Below are 20873 nucleotides of genomic sequence, written 5' to 3' on the forward strand. Positions count from 1 at the left end.
TCTGGCGTACTTAGGGCTAACGTAACTAAGGCTAGCTATAATCATGGCAAAGCTCATGTTAAGCAAAAAGCCTGCCTCAGCTTTTTTTAAAAAAAAAAAAAAAGATCATTTTAGTTGAAATACTGAATGAATTTTATATGGGAGAAGTTTTTGCAAGACTTTGGCAATGAAAATACAAAATTATTTTCAGTTAAGTTTAGATCATCAAAAGAAAGCCTTTTTTGCTTCACAAAGTGACAAAGGCCCTAATGGTGGCTTCAGGGGTTTAGAACCAGAACACAATTTGGCATTATTAATACAGACAGGTGGAAGCACTCGATCTGAAGGTCTTTCGATTTGGAAAACAAAAGAAAACAAAAGAAAACAAAAACCAAACCCCAACACCCCCCACTCGTGAAAAGTATTCGCTGGCAAGGTTTGATAAAAGTTCATCTTCAGAAAATACTATGCGGCCTTAACTCTTAGTTATGTCAGAAACTTGCCATTCTTAGGTGAAATGGGATCTCTTGGAGGCTGTCTTCTGACTGGCAACAGGTAGAAGCTGAAGTTATTAGAACATGGATTGGGTTTGAGCAATACTCAAAAGACACAAGAAAATGTTGGGGTTTTTTCTTCAAGTATAGATGCATTTTCTCCTTCGGGCTTCAATAGGTTTCCATGCCACAAGTCTTCTCCCACAAATTTCTAGAGAGAAGCCTGGCTGGGAAAGGAGTCCAGCCTTCCCCTACTCCTCCTGCCGTTCGTTTGTGTGCCCTCATGGCTATGAGTTTCTACGTGATTTGTTCAGGGAAAAAGACACCCAACAGATTCTCAAACCAGCTTCATTCATTAAGTTCAATTAGACATAGCTTCCTGACTAGGCTTGTGCCCCAAATCCATTGTGCTAAGAAAAGCGCTAAACCCTAGGATTGTCAGAATGGTTAAGTGACCACAGCTACGATTCAAAGCTGAAGTCATCACTGCCAGAACAGCTTCCCTCCTCCTATCCCTTCACAACCAGCAACTGAGCAGTTCCAAGCGTATACTCATGCTCTATCAGCCTAGCAGAGACCCTGATCTTTCAAGAAGCGTGTAAATGAAGCTTCACTGCATGCTAATTGAGTGCTAACTGATCTTCACAAGTACACTCCAGTGTACTTCTCTTCTTAATGACCACTACAGAGAAGTCTTTGCTGGTGGCAGAGACAAGAATCCCACCAAAGTGCAGTGACTGCCACAGATCTGCTGATAAAGGAGATGACAAAATCAGCACAACTAGCACCAAGAACGTATGTCACAAGCTATCAGCACGGCAGGTGCTCGAACCTGACATGACCCCGATGGAGCTGTTTATGGAATCCAAGTAAGGGTGCTTGCACCTCAGGTACAGCTGTATAGCACACAGATTATTTTAGTTTTTAATCCAGCCATATACTCCAAATACTCAAGCAAGGAGGAGGTAAACTTCTATACTATACACCTATCCAACTTTCTACACACACAAGTTTCAGTTCTCTAAAACCAGCCTTTATCAGGTTACTATTTTCTTTAACGTTTCCATGCACACAGTCTCTCTTGTGGGTACACACATACAAGAGCTTATATGCAAGTAGACATCTCTGCCCGTACTGTTTTTAAGGACCAATTCTAACTTCTTCACTGTGGGATATAAGTTTGCATTAAGTCACTGAGTCGCTAGCCTTAATGAAAGATTAAATTGCACCTATGAAAACACTGCTGCGCTTATTTTACTTAACCCAAAGAAACTATCATTACATTTTCTTAGAAGTAGTGCTCACTAAAAATTAATGTAAGTTTCAGAAGCCATGTGAAGTTTGCACTTTTTACTATTCTTTTTTCCTTGCTGTTCAAACAAACCTCAATCATTTTAAGTAAGGTATCATGTACTTCAAGTAAGCTATAAAAATCATTCTACTAAAGTGATAAATTTAAAATATTCCAGAGTATACATGAAGACGCTTCTGTTGGATACGAACTCGCTTTCATTTTCAGCAATCCCTCTGTAAAGCCCCTCTTCTACATCACTTCCTTTAATGCTTTTTGCATTTGATCATGTCACACCCAGAAATCAACAAGGAAAACTCTCCCAGCTGTTATAAGTCTCCAGTGATTTAAGCTTATCAGGACAAGGGGGGAAACAGAACACGGAGTTCTGTGCATTACCCTGCATGAAGTCAGGTTTGACATTTATACTGAACATTCCACTGGAACAGAAGCCCAAGCAATGCAGATGCACCTCACGTCTGTGAATTTGCCTGTATTGGCTGAAAAGTGAGTCTGTGGCACCCTCTGGTGTTTGACCAACGCACATTTCTTCTGAATCCATCTTTACTCCATTTTATACAACAGTCAAAAGGAAAACTAGAAAGGCACGCTTAACCCAAACCTCCGTGCACCATCAAGGACAACTACTTGGGACAGAACAATTCCAGCAGAGCAAGAACCACCCACGCTCCCACCACCACAGGACAGGAGGAGCAGCTGCCCAGATGTTCTCCACTCTGCCGTCTCACTCCTGTTTTGTCTGCTAGTTGAGATTGCTGGTACTTTCCAGACAAAATGCACAAGTCAGAGTTGTACGTGCTTTGGAGAACAACTCTACTGAACAGAATAGATGCAAAACAATATTTGAAGATGCAAATATGTGTCTTATTTCTTCCAGGGTGCTCTAGCATATACTTTACAGAAGTACATAGAGCAGTTTATAAAAATCTTGATGCTTTTAAAACAGACTGCCCTTTACAACAGATGCCATCAAGATGCAATCAAGTGCCAGCAATGCCCATGCTTAGCTGAAATAATTTCTAGAACGTTTTTTTAACTGGTGGGGAGGAAGGGAAGAAGGGGGGGAAATTGCCATTTTTTCTACTGCTTATCTCAAGCAAACTAAAACAGCCCATTAAAGAGCAGACAAGGTCAAATTGCAGCTTATTAAGTACAACTTAGCGAGTATTACATTCTCGAAACCTAACATAACCTCGTCACACAATGGCAGAGGGAGTCAGGCTCGATGACATACTGCAAAGCGAGACCACAGTTTGAAGAGTCACATGTACAATCACATCAATTACAAGACATGCTCTCTGCCCATAACGAAATCTCATCACAAAACCAGAAAAGGGGCCATGGTGCTTCTCTCTGCCTCACACATGATCAGCAGTTGATGGATCACAGGTCACAAGGAATAGCTGTGCTGGGAATACTGAAAGTCAGGACAGAAGAGAGCAAACCACTTCACGGCTTACTGGGGAACATCTATTGCCCAGGCCAGATTAACACTATGTGGTGCTAGACCTGCTCGGAGAACACAGATACTTGACTGAGGAAGCCAAAAGGTACACGCTGCCCAGGTTCAGATATATGAAGATTCTGATACGTAGTTTTTAACGTCAGAAAGTTTGGTTATGGCAGTGAATACAAGAAGCACCAGGGGTGTATCCAAAGTCATAAACTCTTCAGAGACGAAACCTACTAGAAAAATTTAAGGTGAGCTAGAGATTTCAAATCTGAATTCTCATGGACTTAAGCTACTTTGAAAATCATAATCCAGAAGCAAGAACAGAAATCCATCTTGGATCACACTGTAAAAGCAGAGTTTTTCCTACAGTAAGAATTTAACAATTCAGGGAAGGAACTTCAAGAATTCAAACTTCTTTACATAAGATATTTGATATATTCCAAAGTGTTTCTTTTTCTTTTGTAGGAGTCTGTTTGTTTGTTTTTTAATTATGATATTTATGAAGTGATTTTTTTCAAACATCACTACCCAAAATTACATCCCAAATTATATTCTGAAGTATATTTCATAAGAGCTTGAGGCAGCTGAACAGAGCTATTGCTTTAACATCAGCTTTTCATTTCAACTTCTGGCTACCAGTGTTTTTAAGTGTCCACTGTATACTGTATGTTACTGTAAACAAAAGCAGCTCTCTGTATCAGTGCACACAAAGCTGTAGCTTTCAAGAGATGAGAAATCAACTGGTCAACAAGACAAAGGTGTCGTGTCTGCTTTTATCCCTGGAAGAGCAACTTCAAGCTTGCCTTAAAGTCATAAGACCAATAACGCTTACGGCAGTCTGTACCTCTTCTCCAACATTACATTTCAGAGCTACAAAAATAATTTCTGCTTTTGAAAAGTTAATCAGTTACCAGAACTAAAAGCTTTAAGCACTCTTGTAATCTAAAGGCCTAGAGAATATGCCAGAAGCCATAATTAGAGGTGTAGTCAAAGACTTTCACCTCTACATACAAGGAACAAGCTTGTAAGAGGAGCTAATAAAAGATTTCGAAATACAGCACAGAGCTTTAGACAGGTTACCAGCCAGTCCAAATAACAGTTCAATGCTTTCTGGCCGTCTGTAAAAAACAGAGGTTATATCTGCTTTAATCCTATGGAGAGCTTTTAATACAAGGTAACTTTGCTTTAGATTAGTTAATAGTACTCATAGGATGGAGATCAATATGCCTCCTCTACAAATGAAAAATTGATACATATTGATGCACAATGTTTATATAATTACACTCTTGTGATAGCATGATGAAAATCCAACCTCATCAGGACAGCTGTCTTATATTAAGAATAATTAACATCTGCTATAAGATAAAAATTTTGAAGTTCCCCCTTGCCAATTAGTATTATAACATGAAAAACACCTATCATAAACAGGTTTCTAAAGAAAGTTGCTCTTATTTGGGCTCCGTTCCCACCTCCACACTTGCTGTCTGTTCCTTTCATTCCTTCCTATAGTAAACTTCTGATATTGTTTATTTTTACCTCAAGGATGTTGCTCCATTCTCTTTTATTTTAGCTTTCTGAACAGGAGATGCTTGAAGCGACAGAATTTTATTTCCTGGCAGGGTAATTTGTTTCAGAATGGAACCTAAAACAAAACAAAGAACATATCACAGTAGAAAGCAAAATGCTAAGACAACTGTTTTATCAATTCATACTTCTAGCAAAGGCTACTGCAGACTCAATAACAGCTAATTAGGTCCATTTGAACCAGACACTCTAGAATCTTACATTCTACATGTTCTGTATGGCCAAAAACCCTACACACTCCCAGCAAACATCCTCCTCTGTGCTGACCAGTGAAAGGTTTTAGTGAAAACTGGCTGGCTGGGACAAACTCACATTATGCATCAATCTGGACCTGTTGAAGGAAAAAGCAAAGTCTCATGAAACGACTCTCAAAAGCATCACGGTTTAAAGGAAGTTCACTGCAAGGACCTTACTTGCAGTATTTTAAAGAGTACAAATGTTTGATTGGCATGCTCTTAACAGGTGCCAGAAGTAGACATGGCACTGAGTTTCTCATCAGAACTCCAAGTAGATAGTAAAGATGTTCAACTTACCACACAGAGCTGGTTGTTCCCAATAGACAACTACCTTCTTACATTCCTACAATCTACCACCAGCAGGCACTTATTTCTGTACCTCAGCAGTCCTCTCCCTTCTCCATTAAAGAGGTTCCACTTTACCTGCAGGAAACTGGTTAGTTTGAACAAGTGTATTCAGCGGCATCCTTTTCTCAGCAGATGTCTGTAGGGTCAGCATTGAGGGTTGCGGGAGTGTGGATACTTGCTTTACAATGGTTCCTGATGGTTGTTGGACTACCTGGAAGTGGAATATCCAATATCAAGAGTGAGAAGAGCTAAACCTACAGAGAAGCAAATAGTATCAACATGTTCATTCAGCCAGAAGTGCTGCTGGGCATGCATGCATGTCTAGCTTTCAGTTCAAAGCAAGCAGCGTGCTCAGAAAAAACTCACTTTTTTTTTATTTCATGACAAGAAATCTTGAAAACTGGTGGTGAGCTTTAAGCTCCAGCTCACTCAGTGAGCTCTAACAGATACTTCACCCCTACTCTCTACTGATAACCATATTACACGATTTTCACAGAGTATTACACAATCCGTTGCACTAAGAGGCTTTCCTCTCTGTAAGTCTTGCTTAACAGACTAACAATTGAATATTGGGTCTGCCTGTCAATAAGTTCAAAAGGGTAGCTATCACATACACCTAGTGGGTAGCTATCATATATACCTAGTTAAAAAGAGAGAACACCAAAACGAACAGTTAGAAGCCTTGCATGAAATCCTTTTTCTCTCAAGAATTAAGAGTACACACTGTAAAGTTACTAATGCATTTTTGGAGCCGTAACATCAATTGTAAATTCAGATGCTGCGTTTCAAAGTGTTAAGCAAAAGTACACTGAACACATCAGTTAGCGGGAACATGAAGTACCAACTAGCAACACCTAGAGCGACTAGAGCCTCTACACAAAAACATCAGTACACTGCTGAAGGGTAAAAAGGAAGGGGGTTGATAGTTTTGCTTAAAGAGGCTCTTGAAAGAAACAAAACCAGACAACAGGATGTCATCACAACACAGACCTACAGGCACAGCCCATAAATACTAATTCTTTCTCTTCAGGGGCAGCTATTAAAATGTAAGAAAGCAATAAAATTGCAGCATCCCTAAAAGCCTCATTTCTAAGTCTCCTAAGCAGAATGTGGGCTGCAGCTTTTGATACATCCTTTGGAAACATTCTTGATTACAAGTAGTAGAAAGATGTGCTTTTACCAAAGCACAAAATTATCAACATCTTCAGATTGAATCCTATTTTTTTAGCAGCAAAAAGCTAATACAGGAATTTTCAGGGTCAAGAAATCTACGTCTTTTATTCTAACTTCAGAAAGTCTGAAGAGTGCTTGTATAGCAACACTGCACAAGTTTAATTAAATAAAGAATTGACATTTATTATACTTCAGAAATCAGGCTGTCTCCTTCTGTCACCTAACTTCAGATTTATCAGTGAATGTCATCAGCATAAGCATCACACATTCACAAAAAGAGGTACTTTGTGTATCAAATAGTCAAGATACACCCCACCCATCCCCATATTAATAGCATCATGGTTTGGCATAGCAGCAGTAACGTAAAATAACAGAGCTGAAGGTGGTGTCTAAAAAGTAGGCAGCGAACAGACAGTTCTTGAGAAGAAACATAAGACCCATAAGAGGAAAGAACCACGGGAGTACAGGGACAGAATGTAGCCAGAGTCAAGGCTCACACATGCAGCGCTTCCTCATGAAGTAGTACAGACACTAACATTTGCTTCTATGTGTTTTTAGCAAAGCGCAGTTTGATCTTTCTGAAAGATCCAGCTTCCATATGCTGGAAGTTGCAAATAACATAAACAGCATCAATTATGTGTTCAGATAATTACTGAGCCACTGACCAGCTTGGACAAACCACTCACAGGCTCTGTCACACACCTAGAGGTCCTCCCTACCACCACTGAGAATGGTGCTTCATCTTCAGCACGCACAACACTGAAACATAAGCACTCAAGATGAAGGTGCGGCAAACAAAAAGAACAGAGATAGGCAGTGTTAAATCAATAGCCTAGGTGGAGAATGGGAAGAAAGTCAAGTAACCGAGGAGACTAGATCAATGAGAAACAGAAAGGATGTGTTGGCAGTAAAGCTGGTTTTGTGTTTGCTATTCTAACTGCTAGACTAACCAAAGCTGGAAGTCCTTGGGACTTGCAAGAGAACAGGGCAACAATCCTAGAAATTTTGACAAGGATCTAATGCCAGAAAAAAGTATTAAAAAAATAGATAATATCTGTAAGAAAGAGCTATTGCCTTTTTTCTTCAGGTTAGCAGCAAGAAGTAACAAAGAAAAGGGACTGTTCCTTTGTGCCCTGTTAAGTAGGTTGACAGAGACATCAGAATAAAAACCACCAACACCCTTAAGTAAAAAAAAATGCAATGCAACAACCAGCTGACAGTGTAGGGACAGCTGCCTGAGAGAGACTTTGATTAGCCTTACTTGAACCTGTTTGGCATTCATAAAGCAAAGTTCGGAGATCAGCGGAGAGATGGTAAGGTATCATCACACACTACAAGCAGTATTGCTTCATGAAGGAAGCCTCACCAGCTGAATGCAAAAGCATACATCCAGGACAAAAAACTCTTGGAAAATAATAGAGGAGATTCTCTGCTCAAGAAAGCTCAGCTCTGAGGGGACTCGACACCAACAACAACTCACTAAGAACAAGTGGTTGGAATAGCACAAGCACTTCACTCCTTGCTTCAACCGCTAGCAATGTCCAGGGAACATGTCTCACTGGTAACTGTGGGACTACACCACAAAACTCTTGCTCTTTATGCTTAACATGAAGTTATAGTCTCACAGCAGCCTTCTCACCATTGGAAGCCAGCAGCTGGTAATCTAAATTTTCATTTATTGTGCTGTAACAAGAGACAAAGCAATACTACAGCAAGACAAGCTTTCTTTCCAAGATGAAAATTCTATGTACGGCGATGCCCTTAACTGAGGCTGTGTTAAGAAAGTCCCCAGGAGGGAACCCCTTTCAATGGGCAACTCAGCGCAGGCGTGCGATCAATCCCAACAGCATCCCTGAAGTACAGGTCCCTCGACATCCACCATATAAACCCAGAGTTTCGATAATCATGCCACAGAGAAGACAATTACATGTTGCATCACTCCAGTCACAATTTTGACATTAAAATACTGCAGTGCTGCACTCAAGCACCACCAATGTTACATCGGAGCCGGCACATGAAATTTGCTTTACATTCCTCAAGCACGAGAAACCTAAATTAGAAATGGGCATGCAGAGGGAGTGTATGGCATCAAACAACCCTGAGGGCTGGAAAGCGAAAGAAATTGCTGGCAGCATTGTATGGACAGATTTGCACAGCTGGCATGTGCTTCCTTTCAGCTGGCAGCAGGACCCTTCTGTTTAGGGAGGGGAGGTCCAGATTTGTTTTCTTGTGGGAGGAAACAGACCCTCTGTCCTTTCAAGGAAACACACCAGGGAAGCCCTAGAAGATGGAGCCACTTCTATAAGTTGCTCTTTGTGCTAATAGGTTGCCTGAACAAACACCAAGCTCCTGATATGGCTAAGCTGCGAAGTGGTCAACTCAGCCCTTCAACTAAATCCAAGACCAAAATTGAGTAAGTATTTTGAAGAGCAAGTATTTTAATCACCGTGCCTGGGATCTACCCAAATGAGGATAAAAACATGTTTTGTATGCAATTCAAAGCTTGCAAGGCACTGCGAAGAAAAGCAATTGCAATAGGCTGCCACACTGCAGTAGTGGAAGAGGCAGAAGTCAGTTCTTGAGTTCACCAATATCATATTCAAGAAGTGCTTTGACTCCCCAGTGTCGAGTTAAGCTTCCTTGTCTATTTGTACAGATGGTCAACCTTTCCCCTGGATTACATGGCTTGCTGTGTAGCCAACAAACTGCTCTCCAGCCCTTGTACAACCCAAGAAGCCCTCATTTTCTTCTGGCTGCAATTTCAAATTTAGTCCTCAAAGACAGTAAGGGTACCAACTCCTTTTCCAATTTGTCTTTAGCTACTACTATCGAAGACTGTTAGTGCATATGCTTGGTAACTGTTTTTAAAACAAATCCACTCATAAAAAAGGACCCCCCATCCCCTCCATATACTTGAGTGCTTTGTTCTTTTTAAGAAAGTCCGAAAAGGTGAAAAGCTGGTAGCATAAGCCCTTTATTTAGAATGCAGGATTCTTGTATTACATCCACCTTATGCACTTTGAAAGGAAGAAAATTGAAAAAGCAAAACATTTTAGGGCTCTGAATGCTCTTAAATAAAGTATACACAATAAAAAAACTACAAAGGAAATTCACACACTAGATGCCCTACTATACCTGTGGAAAGTAAATCTAGCTTCTGATGTTTTCCCCTCTTTTTCACAAACAAATCTTTACAAGGAAGTCCTATTCAACAATCAAGTTCTTTACCTGCCAAAGGAGACTATTCTCTCAAAATACTTGAGAACATTACTTGCGGGTAGACCAGTCAGACAGCATACTACTCAGCATCTCTATCACCCAGAAACCAAACCTAATGTATTTCACAACATTGCTCTTTTGGGTATACCTGTGATCCACAGTTTGTTGGTATTTAACATTAACATTAGTAAGAAGTTAACCTGTGCCAAGAAAAAACTGTTAACACATTGCTTTTCAGGGTATTGTTTTAATAAGACGTTTATTCCTCCTGGAATTTTTTAGCTAATAAGGCCTGATAGAAAAAGCTCACTTTTGGATGACTTCATAATTAACATGTCTTAGTAAATTTGGAGATCAGAACTCTGTTCTGAAAAGCTCCTTGAGCTAGTTCGTACATTTCAGTTAACATATTGCTAAACATCATCAAGCCACCTGTGCCCGCAAAGTATCCAGGGTAGGAACTACTAAGCTAGAGACTGGAATCTCTGGTGGCTAGCTGGGGCACAGCCCTAACAGGGCATCTAATAGTAATTAACATAAGCATCCCATCAGCAATTTCTGTTCCTGGCACAAGCATTTCCAGCCTTTTCTTTCCGACGCCAACCTAGCCTAGTTGCATGCATTGCAGAGGTCAGAACTCATATTCCCTCGTGTCTCAAGCTGGAGGTTTAGTCTGGTGGAACGGTGGTCAGCACGTCTTGCAAGAGACCGAGCTTACAGTTTGGCTTTACATTCACCTTTTCAGCAACAGCTTAATATCCCTATGACAAACATAACTTATTAACTCATGACAGACTAGCTTCGTATGTTAAAAATTCCCGCTAAGATCCAAATTGGTATCCTCTTGACAAAACGGTAAGAGTGAAAGCAAAGAACCCCAGTTACAGAGAAGCAGAGAAATTCATCTTACCAACTGTTTCACTTTAACCACCTGCTGAGCACCCACTGACTGCGCAACGATGGAGTTTGGCTGTGAGATTTTAATACTGATTGGGGTTCCAATGACTGGTTTCAGAGGCTGGAGAGGGGCTGTTGCTGAAGATGCCGCTGTAGAGACCAGTACTGGCTTTGCAGACTGGAGAGAGGACGTTGCTACCGCAGAGGTGAAGACTGGCTTGACAGTTTGGATAGCAGTCAGCCCTGATGTTGTTATTGTTGTGGTGAGGACTGAAGCTGCAGGCCGAAGAGATGCTGTCACCACCGCAGAAGCAGGAACAGGCTTCACGGTCTGCAGAGAAGCTGTCGCTGACGCACTGACAAGGACTGGTTTTATAACCGGAGAAGCTGTGACTGTTACAGAGGCAGACACGGGTTTTATAACTGGAAGAGAAGTTGTTGCTACAGCTGAGGTTGCCACTGCTATTGAAGGAGCTGGTGCTGCAGAGGTACAAATGGAAACAGCTTCTTGGGTTGGAGCTGGCTGCTGCATACACTGCTGTATAAAGCTCTGAGCATTGGGCATTAGCTGCCGTAAGGCAAGCATGCTTTTCTAGAAGAAAAATGAAAAAACATGGGACGTAACGTCAGCAGAGTCTTCCACAATACTGATACATTAGCAACTGAATCTTCTTCCTCACCTTTCAATTTAATTTTTCATAGGACAATAAATTGCTTATTCCAAACAAGTTTTGCTAGAATTCAGGCATCCTTAAATTGATGACGATACTGCTCAGTGAAGACCACAAGAATTACCAAGACAGGCTGAGCAAAGGTCAACAGCCACCACAGCTTCATTGCATGTAGCAAATCCCATCTATAGGGAAACTCACCCATAACATTGTTCTTTTGTTTAGATTTTTCAATTTGAAATTTGTGTTCTAGAAAAAGACCATTTTAACTGTTTTACTACCTCAAAAAGTTTTGTTTTGCCAAAAACCCCTCCTATATTGCAACAGCTGTGTTTATTCCATGGAGCCTGTCTGACAGAGAACTACAAATTATCCAATAGTCAGAAAAAGCTCTGAAGATATGAGCACTTCCATACCAATACAGCTGTATCTACACTAGGGGGGGATACCACTTTAAGAATGCCTGTATAGCTGCAGCAGCACAACTTAAGCCAGATAGTTCTTTGCAACAAGAGAACATTAGTAAAGGTATCTGGCAACATCTCATTTTTACTACAGCTATGTTTGAGAAGGTTAATGGACAGAATAATCTTCAAGCCCTCTACAGATTTTTCTCCTTGACTATTTACAATCTGTTATGGCTCAGAACCAGGGGAAATCAGTTCTACAGCTGACTGTATATTCTCAGAAACCTTTTTTCCCCCCCACCAGTTTTTGAAGCCTGTAAGAGTCTCCAGCACAGTGCTGTTGCTCTGGGCTTCATGCAACAGGAACATGTTGTCTCACATGCTAATACACCAAGTGAACAAATTGTTTGGACATCTAGACTTTCTGTGGCACACCTATCTTTAATGTTCACTTCCTTTTCTTTTAAAAGGCTGCTCAGCTTTCCTCATGCTCCTGATGCAATTTATTTACCAAAAGCATCCAGCACAGATGGCTTTTCAGCCAAAGTCACTGTACTTTTCCACCTATTGGAACAGGCAAAACAAAACACATGCAACAACTTCATCAAAAACCTGTAGCTCAAAGATAAGAGACAACTCCAGAGAGTCCTCCCTAAAATTCCACTTCACTAGCTAAAAGTGAATTGGCAGTAAGCCCTATCACATTTCTTTCCAGACTCCAGCTGCAAGCGTTTCCCCCACAAACAAGGCCAGCACCGATCCTTGTAGCACCTTAGAGAAGTGCTCCTGAGGTCACCTTCCATTTGGCACTCAGTCCTGTCACAGCTGCTCAGAGTTACAGACCAGACCTAACTGGTGTGTATCAGCTACATATCCTTAAGGTATTTCGGAAAAAAGCAATCAGGGTGCAAGAAGTTTTAAAGGATGAGTAACACTACAAAGTCAGCTAACTTTGACCATGACAAAGTCTAAACAACGTTTCTGAAGTCACAGTATTTCATCAATATAGCATGCAACAGGGAGAGAGCACCTTGTCAAGGATTATGGAGTATGGATACTGCCCAAAACAGAAAAGCCTAGATGATACCCGTACCTGGCAGCATACCACAGGAGAAACATGCATCGGCTCTGCTGTGATGGGTCAGGGTCTGACCCACGCTGATGAACCCAGCTTAACTCCTGTGAAACCGCCTCGAGGTCTGTGCACCATATGTAGCAGCTCTCCACATTGTGGGATGGCTTATTAACTCAGGCCGAGCACTTCTGCAAGTGGGGACAGCATGAGGACAATGCTGTGCCTGAGCTAATAAACCCTTGAGGGACCCAGAGGGGTAGAAGCGTTAGCAAGTGCTGCACAGCCACCTCCTGGCTCAGCTCCTCTGCATGAACAAGTCCAGGGCTGTCAGGACTCACCAGCCCTTGATGAGGTCTACCTGTGCCAGACTTAGGTTGGGTCTGTGTGGAGCTACTGAGGTTCACCTCCGCTGTTTTGGGAACACAGCACAACAGCACCTGAGCTGGCCCCACGCACACACAGCCAGCCTACATCCAGCAGGGTTCATCAGCCAGGGCCATGCAGAAGGCAGCTATGCTACTTCTGATGCCAAACTTGCCCTGGCACTTAGTAGAGCTCTGCTGAGACACTGCGCAGCTCATAGGAAACCTCTGCCAGTCACACTGACCCTGCACTCACAGCCTGGTCCTTCTGCAGCCAGAGCTGCACTGGATGCAGGAAAGCCCATACTCTGAGCTGTTTGTTTTTCTAGCTTTTGCATGGGCATTTAAGAAGTCTCCAGGGAATTAAACAGAGAATAAAAAAGTGACCAATATGAAAATTTTATATCAAGCCCTGCAGAGATGACTAGTCTTCTAGACTCATGGCAAACTTGCTAGCAAAGCATTTAAAGGCTGTCACTGTAACAAAAATATTCATCCCACACTTGAACAGATTAACACCAGCCATCTAAAGTAATATCAACATTATCACATGGATTGTTGTATGTGCTGTCAAATACTAAGGAAGAGGAGAAACTCCAGAAAACCTCTGTCCCAACTTTACCACTTAACCATTCTTCCTTGATTCTCCACCATGCCTATAATGAATGCCGAGGAAAAGTACAGATCTATCAAGCCTAAGAATACATTGCAATTAAGTAAATAATGTACATTGCAATTAAGTAAACGTAACCAAGTTTTCCATGTTTTCACTGGGATTTAATGCTTGCTGTACATCAAAGATGTTCATTTTTATTTTGTTAATACCATTCTACCATACGATTAAAAGTGTTAAGAGAGCATTTTTTCATTTATGTGATTATTTGCTTGAATGGAGGTAGAATTGCCCTGGGTTACTTTTCCTAAGTTGCAGTAGTCCTATCAGACCCTTTCTGGAGAAAGGGGTGGGGGTTTTTTCTGCATCTAGTTAAACACAAACCAGCAGACAGATGAGTAGCTTTATGTAGATTCTTTGAGCTTAAATACTACATAAGCTGTGCACAGCCACTGTTGTCAGTCTTCTGTATTAGAACTCAGAATAGCTACAGTTTTGATGAGAAAGTAACTAACTATATCTTGGTATAGCTGCTCTACTGTAGATGTACCATCTTCCAAAACATTATTCTCCACTAACAACTAGAGGGTAATTACTCTCCAATTTAAGTACACAGCGTAAATTACTCCTCTGAAATCCTCCCTCCCCCAAAAAATTGTCCTTCCAAGAGCAACAGTCACACAAGGTTAGGTTAAGCACCATTTCCTCAACTGACCTGAGCAAAAACCTATTTGAATGCTCTGCCTCTTTCCTTTCCTTTTCTGGTCCTCCTCCCTTCCCTCATTAAATACTATATATCCACAATCAGACACTTACCTTGAGAAAAGGAACTAAATACGGTTGTGGAGATGACTTGAGCTCTATGTATAGCTTTTTTGTAAATTCTTCTGGTTCAATTTTTGCTTCCTAAGAGGAAAGTATAATTACAATGGTAAGTTATAACTATGAATCTACCATATTTTTTCCCAGATTTATCAAAAATCCATGGACATTTACATTATCATGGAATTGTTCAATTTCAGTACTCAAATGCTTTTTTCCTCCTATATTTTTAAACAGAAGATTTTTAGGATAGAATGATGTTGTAATTTAGATATAGTATTATCAAATTAAATTACTGTCTTCAACTACAGGCAGTTAACACACTTAAGGATATTTGTTCAAACACCCACTCATTGAAGTGAACTGATAGAAACAAGTTTATAAGTAGCACTGATCCTTTTGAGTACCTCATTGTTATGCAGAGATATTTTAAATCCACTACCAGTACTTTTTTTTCTGTAAAGGTAGTTTATCTGCATAAAGATCAATTTAAAAAGACCGGAGACAAAAGACAACTCAGTAGTTTTTGTAAGACAATTCTACTCTAATGCATACATAGCATAATAAAGCAGAACACTTAACATCGACTTTGAAAAGCAGGAGAAACTGAACATCAGAACATCGCTTCTACATACCACTATGGTAACAGCCATCTGCCTTGCAGAGTACAATCTCCTTTCTTAATGCTTTCCACTCTGCCCCAACAGAAACACCTGACTCAAGGGCTTGGAAGGGTTAGGAAGCTGCAGCAGACTTCCAAGACCCCTCACTCACTACTACAGTGCCACCATGACAGGGCTAAGGTGGTGGGTAGCCCCAGACGCTGCTGCCCTTTCTCACCCTCCCAGGCAAGACCCTGCCACAGAGTCACCAAGAACATTCCCTCAAGGAAGAGGGACCCCTGCACCAATCTCTGTCTCTGCAGAGAAGTTACTCCTCTCACCCATATTCTCCTTCAGAACAACAGTTCCAAGGAGCTACATGACCAGAGTAGGGGTTTTAAGGATTGTATATTCACAGACAAACAGAACTTACAGTAGCTCTCCTATTTAGTCATTTGACCTGCTGCCTGTTTGGTCTTGCTGAGCTGTGGATACAGATCACCGAGGTCTCACCGATACATAGAATCATAGAATCATTAAGGTTGGAAAAGACCTCTAAGATCATCTAGTCCAACCGTCAACCCGACACCACCATACCCACTACACCATGTCCCCAAGCGCCTCATCTACACGTCTTTTAAATACTTCCAGGGATGGGGACTCAACCACTTCCCTGGGCAGCCTGTTCCAAGGCCTGACCACTCTTGCAGTAAAGAAATTTCTCCTCATGTCCAGCTTAAACCTCCCTTGGCGCAACTTGAGGCCATTTCCTCTCGTCCTATCGCTGGTTACTTGGCAGAAGAGACCAACACCCACCTCGCTACAACCTCCTTTCAGGTAGTTGTAGAGCGCAATGAGGTCTCCCCTCAGCCTCCTCTTCTCCAGGCTAAACAACCCCAGTTCCCTCAGCCGCTCCTCATAAGACTTGTGCTCCAGGCCCTTCACCAGCTTCGTTGCCCTTCTCTGGACACGCTCCAGCACCTCCATGTCCTTCTTGTAGTGAGGGGCCCAAAACTGAACACAGGATTTGAGGTGCGGCCTCACCAGTGCCGAGTACAGGGGCACGATCACCTCCCTGCTCCTGCTGGCCACACTGTTTCTGATACAGGCCAGGATGCCATTGGCCTTCTTGGCCACCTGGGCACACTGCCGGCTCATGTTCAGCCGGCTGTCAACCAGCACCCCCAGGTCCTTTTCCTCCGGGCAGCTTTCCAGCCACTCTTCCCCAAGCCTGTAGCGTTGCCTGGGGTTGTTGTGGCCGAAGTGCAGGACCCGGCACTTGGCCTGGTTGAACCTCATACAGTTGGCCTCGGCCCATCGATCCAGCCTGTCCAGGTCCCTCTGCAGAGCCTTCCTATCCAGATGCAGTGGTTTGGTATACTACATCTCAGTGCACACAAGGCGCTTGACACCCACTTCATGAGATGCTGCCTTAAGGATCATTTTACTTCACAGCTGCCATTTACTCATTTCCCTCATACATATGAAACATTAATTTATTTTGCATTTAAATCATATACATATACTGAATGGCAGAGGAGCAGCATTTTTAAAATACAAGTGCACAGTTAATGATGTATTAATGTCTGGTAACAACTGTTTTTAAAAAAATAATAAATAAAAGTACTGTAAGCACAAGAAGGAACAACTCTAGTATTTTCCTACAGAAGCAAGGTATATAGTCCAGCAGGGACACAGAGGCAAAGGAATCAAATTTTTGCAAGGCTGCATCTTCAAACAATCTGCTCTCTGAAATTATACCTCTGTCTACACCACGCTTTTCTAGACTGAAAAGTCCTTTGGTACCACTAGCAAAGCCATCCCCCTCCAGCAGCCCACAGCCTTCTGCTACAGTGGAACAACAAAACAGCAGCAGCGGTCAAATGCCAAGACAAGAAGTGGCAGGAGAAATCGTTACCAAGAAAACCCAGCTGTGCTGGGGTACAGCACGAAGCAGCATACGGAAGCCACCTGCAAGGAGAGAGAGAGGTTGGCAGCCACCACATTATTTTCTCCATCCCATTGTCTAAAGACATAGATAATGTCATGCTTGTTCCACTGGAGCTTCACTATCAACCTGTCAGTCAGTTCTGCCTTGGAGTAAAGCAGTAGTACGGACTTAGCACTGCACTACAACTTCCACAGTAATACTCTTGCCATTGAGGACTCAAAACTACACTAACATGGAAAAAAAAGCAGCTCAGACCCAGAAGCTGTATTAACACTATTAGCGCCTCCTGCTGTCAGTTACCTGTGTGCATAAAATGAAACAGGAATGTGAGGGGGAAAAATACAGCATGGGATCCAGTTAAAATAAGACTTATAATGTAAGACTTAAAGAGAGTCAGATGTACCCAGCCACAAATCTAACTCTTCAGCTATTTAACAAAAAAAAAAAAAAAGACAAGGAGCAATACTATTATGAAGTCAATGTTAAAAACAATACACAAATGATGCAGACTTTGTTTAAAAAAAAGTCTCACCAATAGATTTTGCACCAGATTCTTCACATTCTGCCCCATCTCAGGGGCTTGAGGTCCACTAGATGCCAGTTTTATTAGTGTAGCAAGAAAATTCTTGCATTTCTTCACATTCTCTAGCATCTCCTAGTGTGGAAATAAAGAGAAGACTGTTAGATGTTGCACTGGCTCTCCAACCTCTGATGAATATAGAGAATGTTAATTTTTAATTAAAAACTTTTTTTTTCCCCTTACTGTAGAAGTGCTGGTCTGTGCTACTGTTGTGCCCTCTGCTTTCACAGAGACTGCCTTTTGGGAGATAGCTTGTGCAGGTGGTCCTGTAACTGGAAGTTTTACAGGTGTTCCAGTACTCGAAGGCTTTACAGCAGTAACTGCAGTAACACTAGCTGTTGCAGCTGCTGTCTGAAAAGAAAAATTAACACTTTTTAACCAAAGACTAACGTGACAAACATACTGTATTCTGCTAGCGTATAAGGTGGCACCCTCCCTCCACACTATTATTTAAAACATAAATAAATTATTTTTATCTTCGTTTTTAAAGTTTAGATTCATTTGCTTTGAGAGGCTCTATTTAATACAGTAAGAACCCCCACAGCCTTAATTCTGTTTTTAAATCAAGGGCAGGGGGAAGAAACAACAAACACTTACCCAGACTGAAGCACTGCCTGCAACTTCAAGTGAAGAAAGGAAGGTAAAGCTATCTTGAAGAAACCAATATACTAACTTTGCCAGGCTCCTACAGTCTAAGACTTATGAATTTTGGACAATGCTAGGCCAGGCGATAGTACACTGAAGATAAATATGACCTTAAGTGATTATTTATCTTTCTTTCTTCCCCTGCAGCTCCTCTCCCAATTGCAATATCCCTTACTCTTCCTATCACCTGTGCAGTAGGCGAAAGATGTCGTGTCCACTTTGGAAGGATGCATGTGCCAGCAGAAGCAGCCAGCTGAGCAAATGCACCTAACAAGTTCTTCCTGCCTTTTCCTTGTGGGCAGCAATTTGGATCTCTCTCTCCTCTGCCCAGACACAAAGCCTCACAAAATTCAGTTATTTTGAGACCTCTTTTTAAAATCTCATTAGAATTTACCAACAGATTCAGAAGCTCCAGCAACAGGAAAGTAATGAAGGTTTAGGAAAAAATAAGAACACAATTGCCTCTCTCCTTTGCAAACCAGGCTAAATAGTAGTTTCCAGAGGAAAACCTACTAAACTGAAGTATTTCTACTTCAGATTTTAAAAAAAGAAAGGGGGAAAAAAAACCCCACACCATACACAAAAAACCATTCTGCTACAACAGAATACAGTATGAGTAAAAGACTTTGCCTCTACAGAAACCACCACTTTTGATTTCTCAACTTGAAAACTAAAAAGCCAGATTGAACCTGCAGGTTACAAAAAAGCAAGAGTTTCAGGTTAGCATTTGAAACATGAAGTTGGGTGTCATTTTTCCTCCAAACCTCTCAGGAGAAAGAGAAAGTCTGGTTTTGTAGGCCAAATTCTAGGTTCAGATCTGTGCAACACAATTGCTTTCACTGACTCTTAACACACTTAAACACCACAGTTTATTCCAGCAATCACAAATTAATACTTGCCAATTGTGTTAACGGTAAGACAGTAGCACAAGAGCCCAACTTGCCCTACCACGGATAAAACAAAAACTAATCAGAGTTGGACACGCATCATGTAGAATATCAAAGTGCTTTTAAGTCTTTCAGGATAGGGAAAATTAGCGAGCAAACATTTAAAGCTAAAGCAAAACACACACACTTTTGTTGTTTATTTATAATTTTTTTTTTCCTGGGTGGGTTTTCCCCCTGCCCCAAGCTGCCACCAGTTTGACATGAAAGAAGCAGGCAGCTACCAGAAAGCTTTCCAGCTTAGGTTCCCACTGTTGGTAACACTTTAATAGCTCTCTGCAGGATCTTTGCCACCACCACTGCCTCTTCCAAGGCTGAGGCTCAACAGCTCTAAGACCACAGGGAGGCAAACTGGGCATGAGAATCCCACAAACAGATGGACGGGAGGAAGACGGAAGGGGACAGAGTACAGATCTGTCAAGCTGCAATGCCCTGGGCTTTTAAAAGCCGAAAACATGAGGTTCGCGGGAGCTGATCTCTTGCAAATTCCAGCATGTTTACACATCAAGACCAGAACGGCATTTTATCAGCTGAGGGAGGGAACAACAGGAAGTCTGCTGGACCCTTTTCCCAGGAAGATGAATATATGGGAATTAACTTCTGTCATCTGCCCTCAACCTTTTTCACTACTGACAATTCTCATTCTCACTTTGAGCAACAGAGAAACAGTCGCCACAAAAAATGGCATTAATCCTGCATATTTTGAAGTCATTTCAAGAGAAGAAGTGCTCTGCATCTAAATGAAAGTGCCCCAGCATGATGCTAATTAGATACTTTGCAGCTTTGTTACCTCATCTGGGAAGAAGGTAAAAAATAAAAACGTGCAGGTATTTTGTCTAACCTCAGAGCTTAAACATTCAGGAATGTCAAAAAATGGAAATATTTTTGTAGTTGAGGAGAATAATCCTGGAGTCAGTAACTAGAGAGAGTTTTGCAGATAGTAGCATTCCAAGTTGTACTTCGCACAGGATAGGAGATACACAACCAAGCCAAGGATTATTTCCTCTCCACTGTCTCCCACTTTTTGTGACGACATCGTACTTCCACACCAACACTCCTCTCCTGTGACCTCAAGAAACTGTCAAGACTAACATCAGCAAGTTCTTTCACGACTGATGAATGAACCACTGCCAAGGAAATCAGACCCAAGGACTACTTCTTTCTTTCCCCAGACGGTTCTCCTGCAACCTTAGGCACCTGCAACCTTATGCACCGACTCCCTTGTCGGCACTCTTCTCTTGCCTGCCCCAGGGTAAGGAGTGAAGTGGCTCTGTGATGGCAAGATGTATCCATATTGCACCTATTTACTCTTTATTGTACAAGGAGCTTGTACAGAGGGCTTTGCAATCCTCTGCAAAACAGAGAGGCTCCAAGGAAGCCACTCTAAACAGAACGGCACTATTATTTTTTCCTAGAGCTATCGTTCCTGCTGCTTAAATCCAGCCCTATGCTCGTTAGAAGTGTTCAAGTTTCTACAAAATACGGCTGAAAAAAATACGGCTTACA

At 41.7% G+C, this 20873-nt stretch overlaps 1 protein-coding gene across 1 annotated transcript in view; it reads right to left on the reverse strand.

The window, feature by feature from the left end:
* TAF4B (TATA-box binding protein associated factor 4b) overlaps positions 1–20873 on the reverse strand; it is a 75415-nt gene that overhangs the window by 35677 nt on the left and 18865 nt on the right. Inside the window, exons 4-9 of the mRNA XM_075141935.1 lie at positions 17962–18129; positions 17731–17853; positions 14640–14729; positions 10709–11287; positions 5482–5617; positions 4775–4880 (exon numbers count right to left, since the gene is read on the reverse strand). Of these exons, the coding sequence (XP_074998036.1) occupies positions 4775–4880; positions 5482–5617; positions 10709–11287; positions 14640–14729; positions 17731–17853; positions 17962–18129 (1202 nt within the window). The remainder of the gene's footprint in view (positions 1–4774; positions 4881–5481; positions 5618–10708; positions 11288–14639; positions 14730–17730; positions 17854–17961; positions 18130–20873) is intronic.

This window comes from Calonectris borealis, chromosome 2, assembly GCF_964195595.1.
Source record: "Calonectris borealis chromosome 2, bCalBor7.hap1.2, whole genome shotgun sequence".
Lineage (NCBI taxonomy): Eukaryota > Metazoa > Chordata > Aves > Procellariiformes > Procellariidae > Calonectris > Calonectris borealis.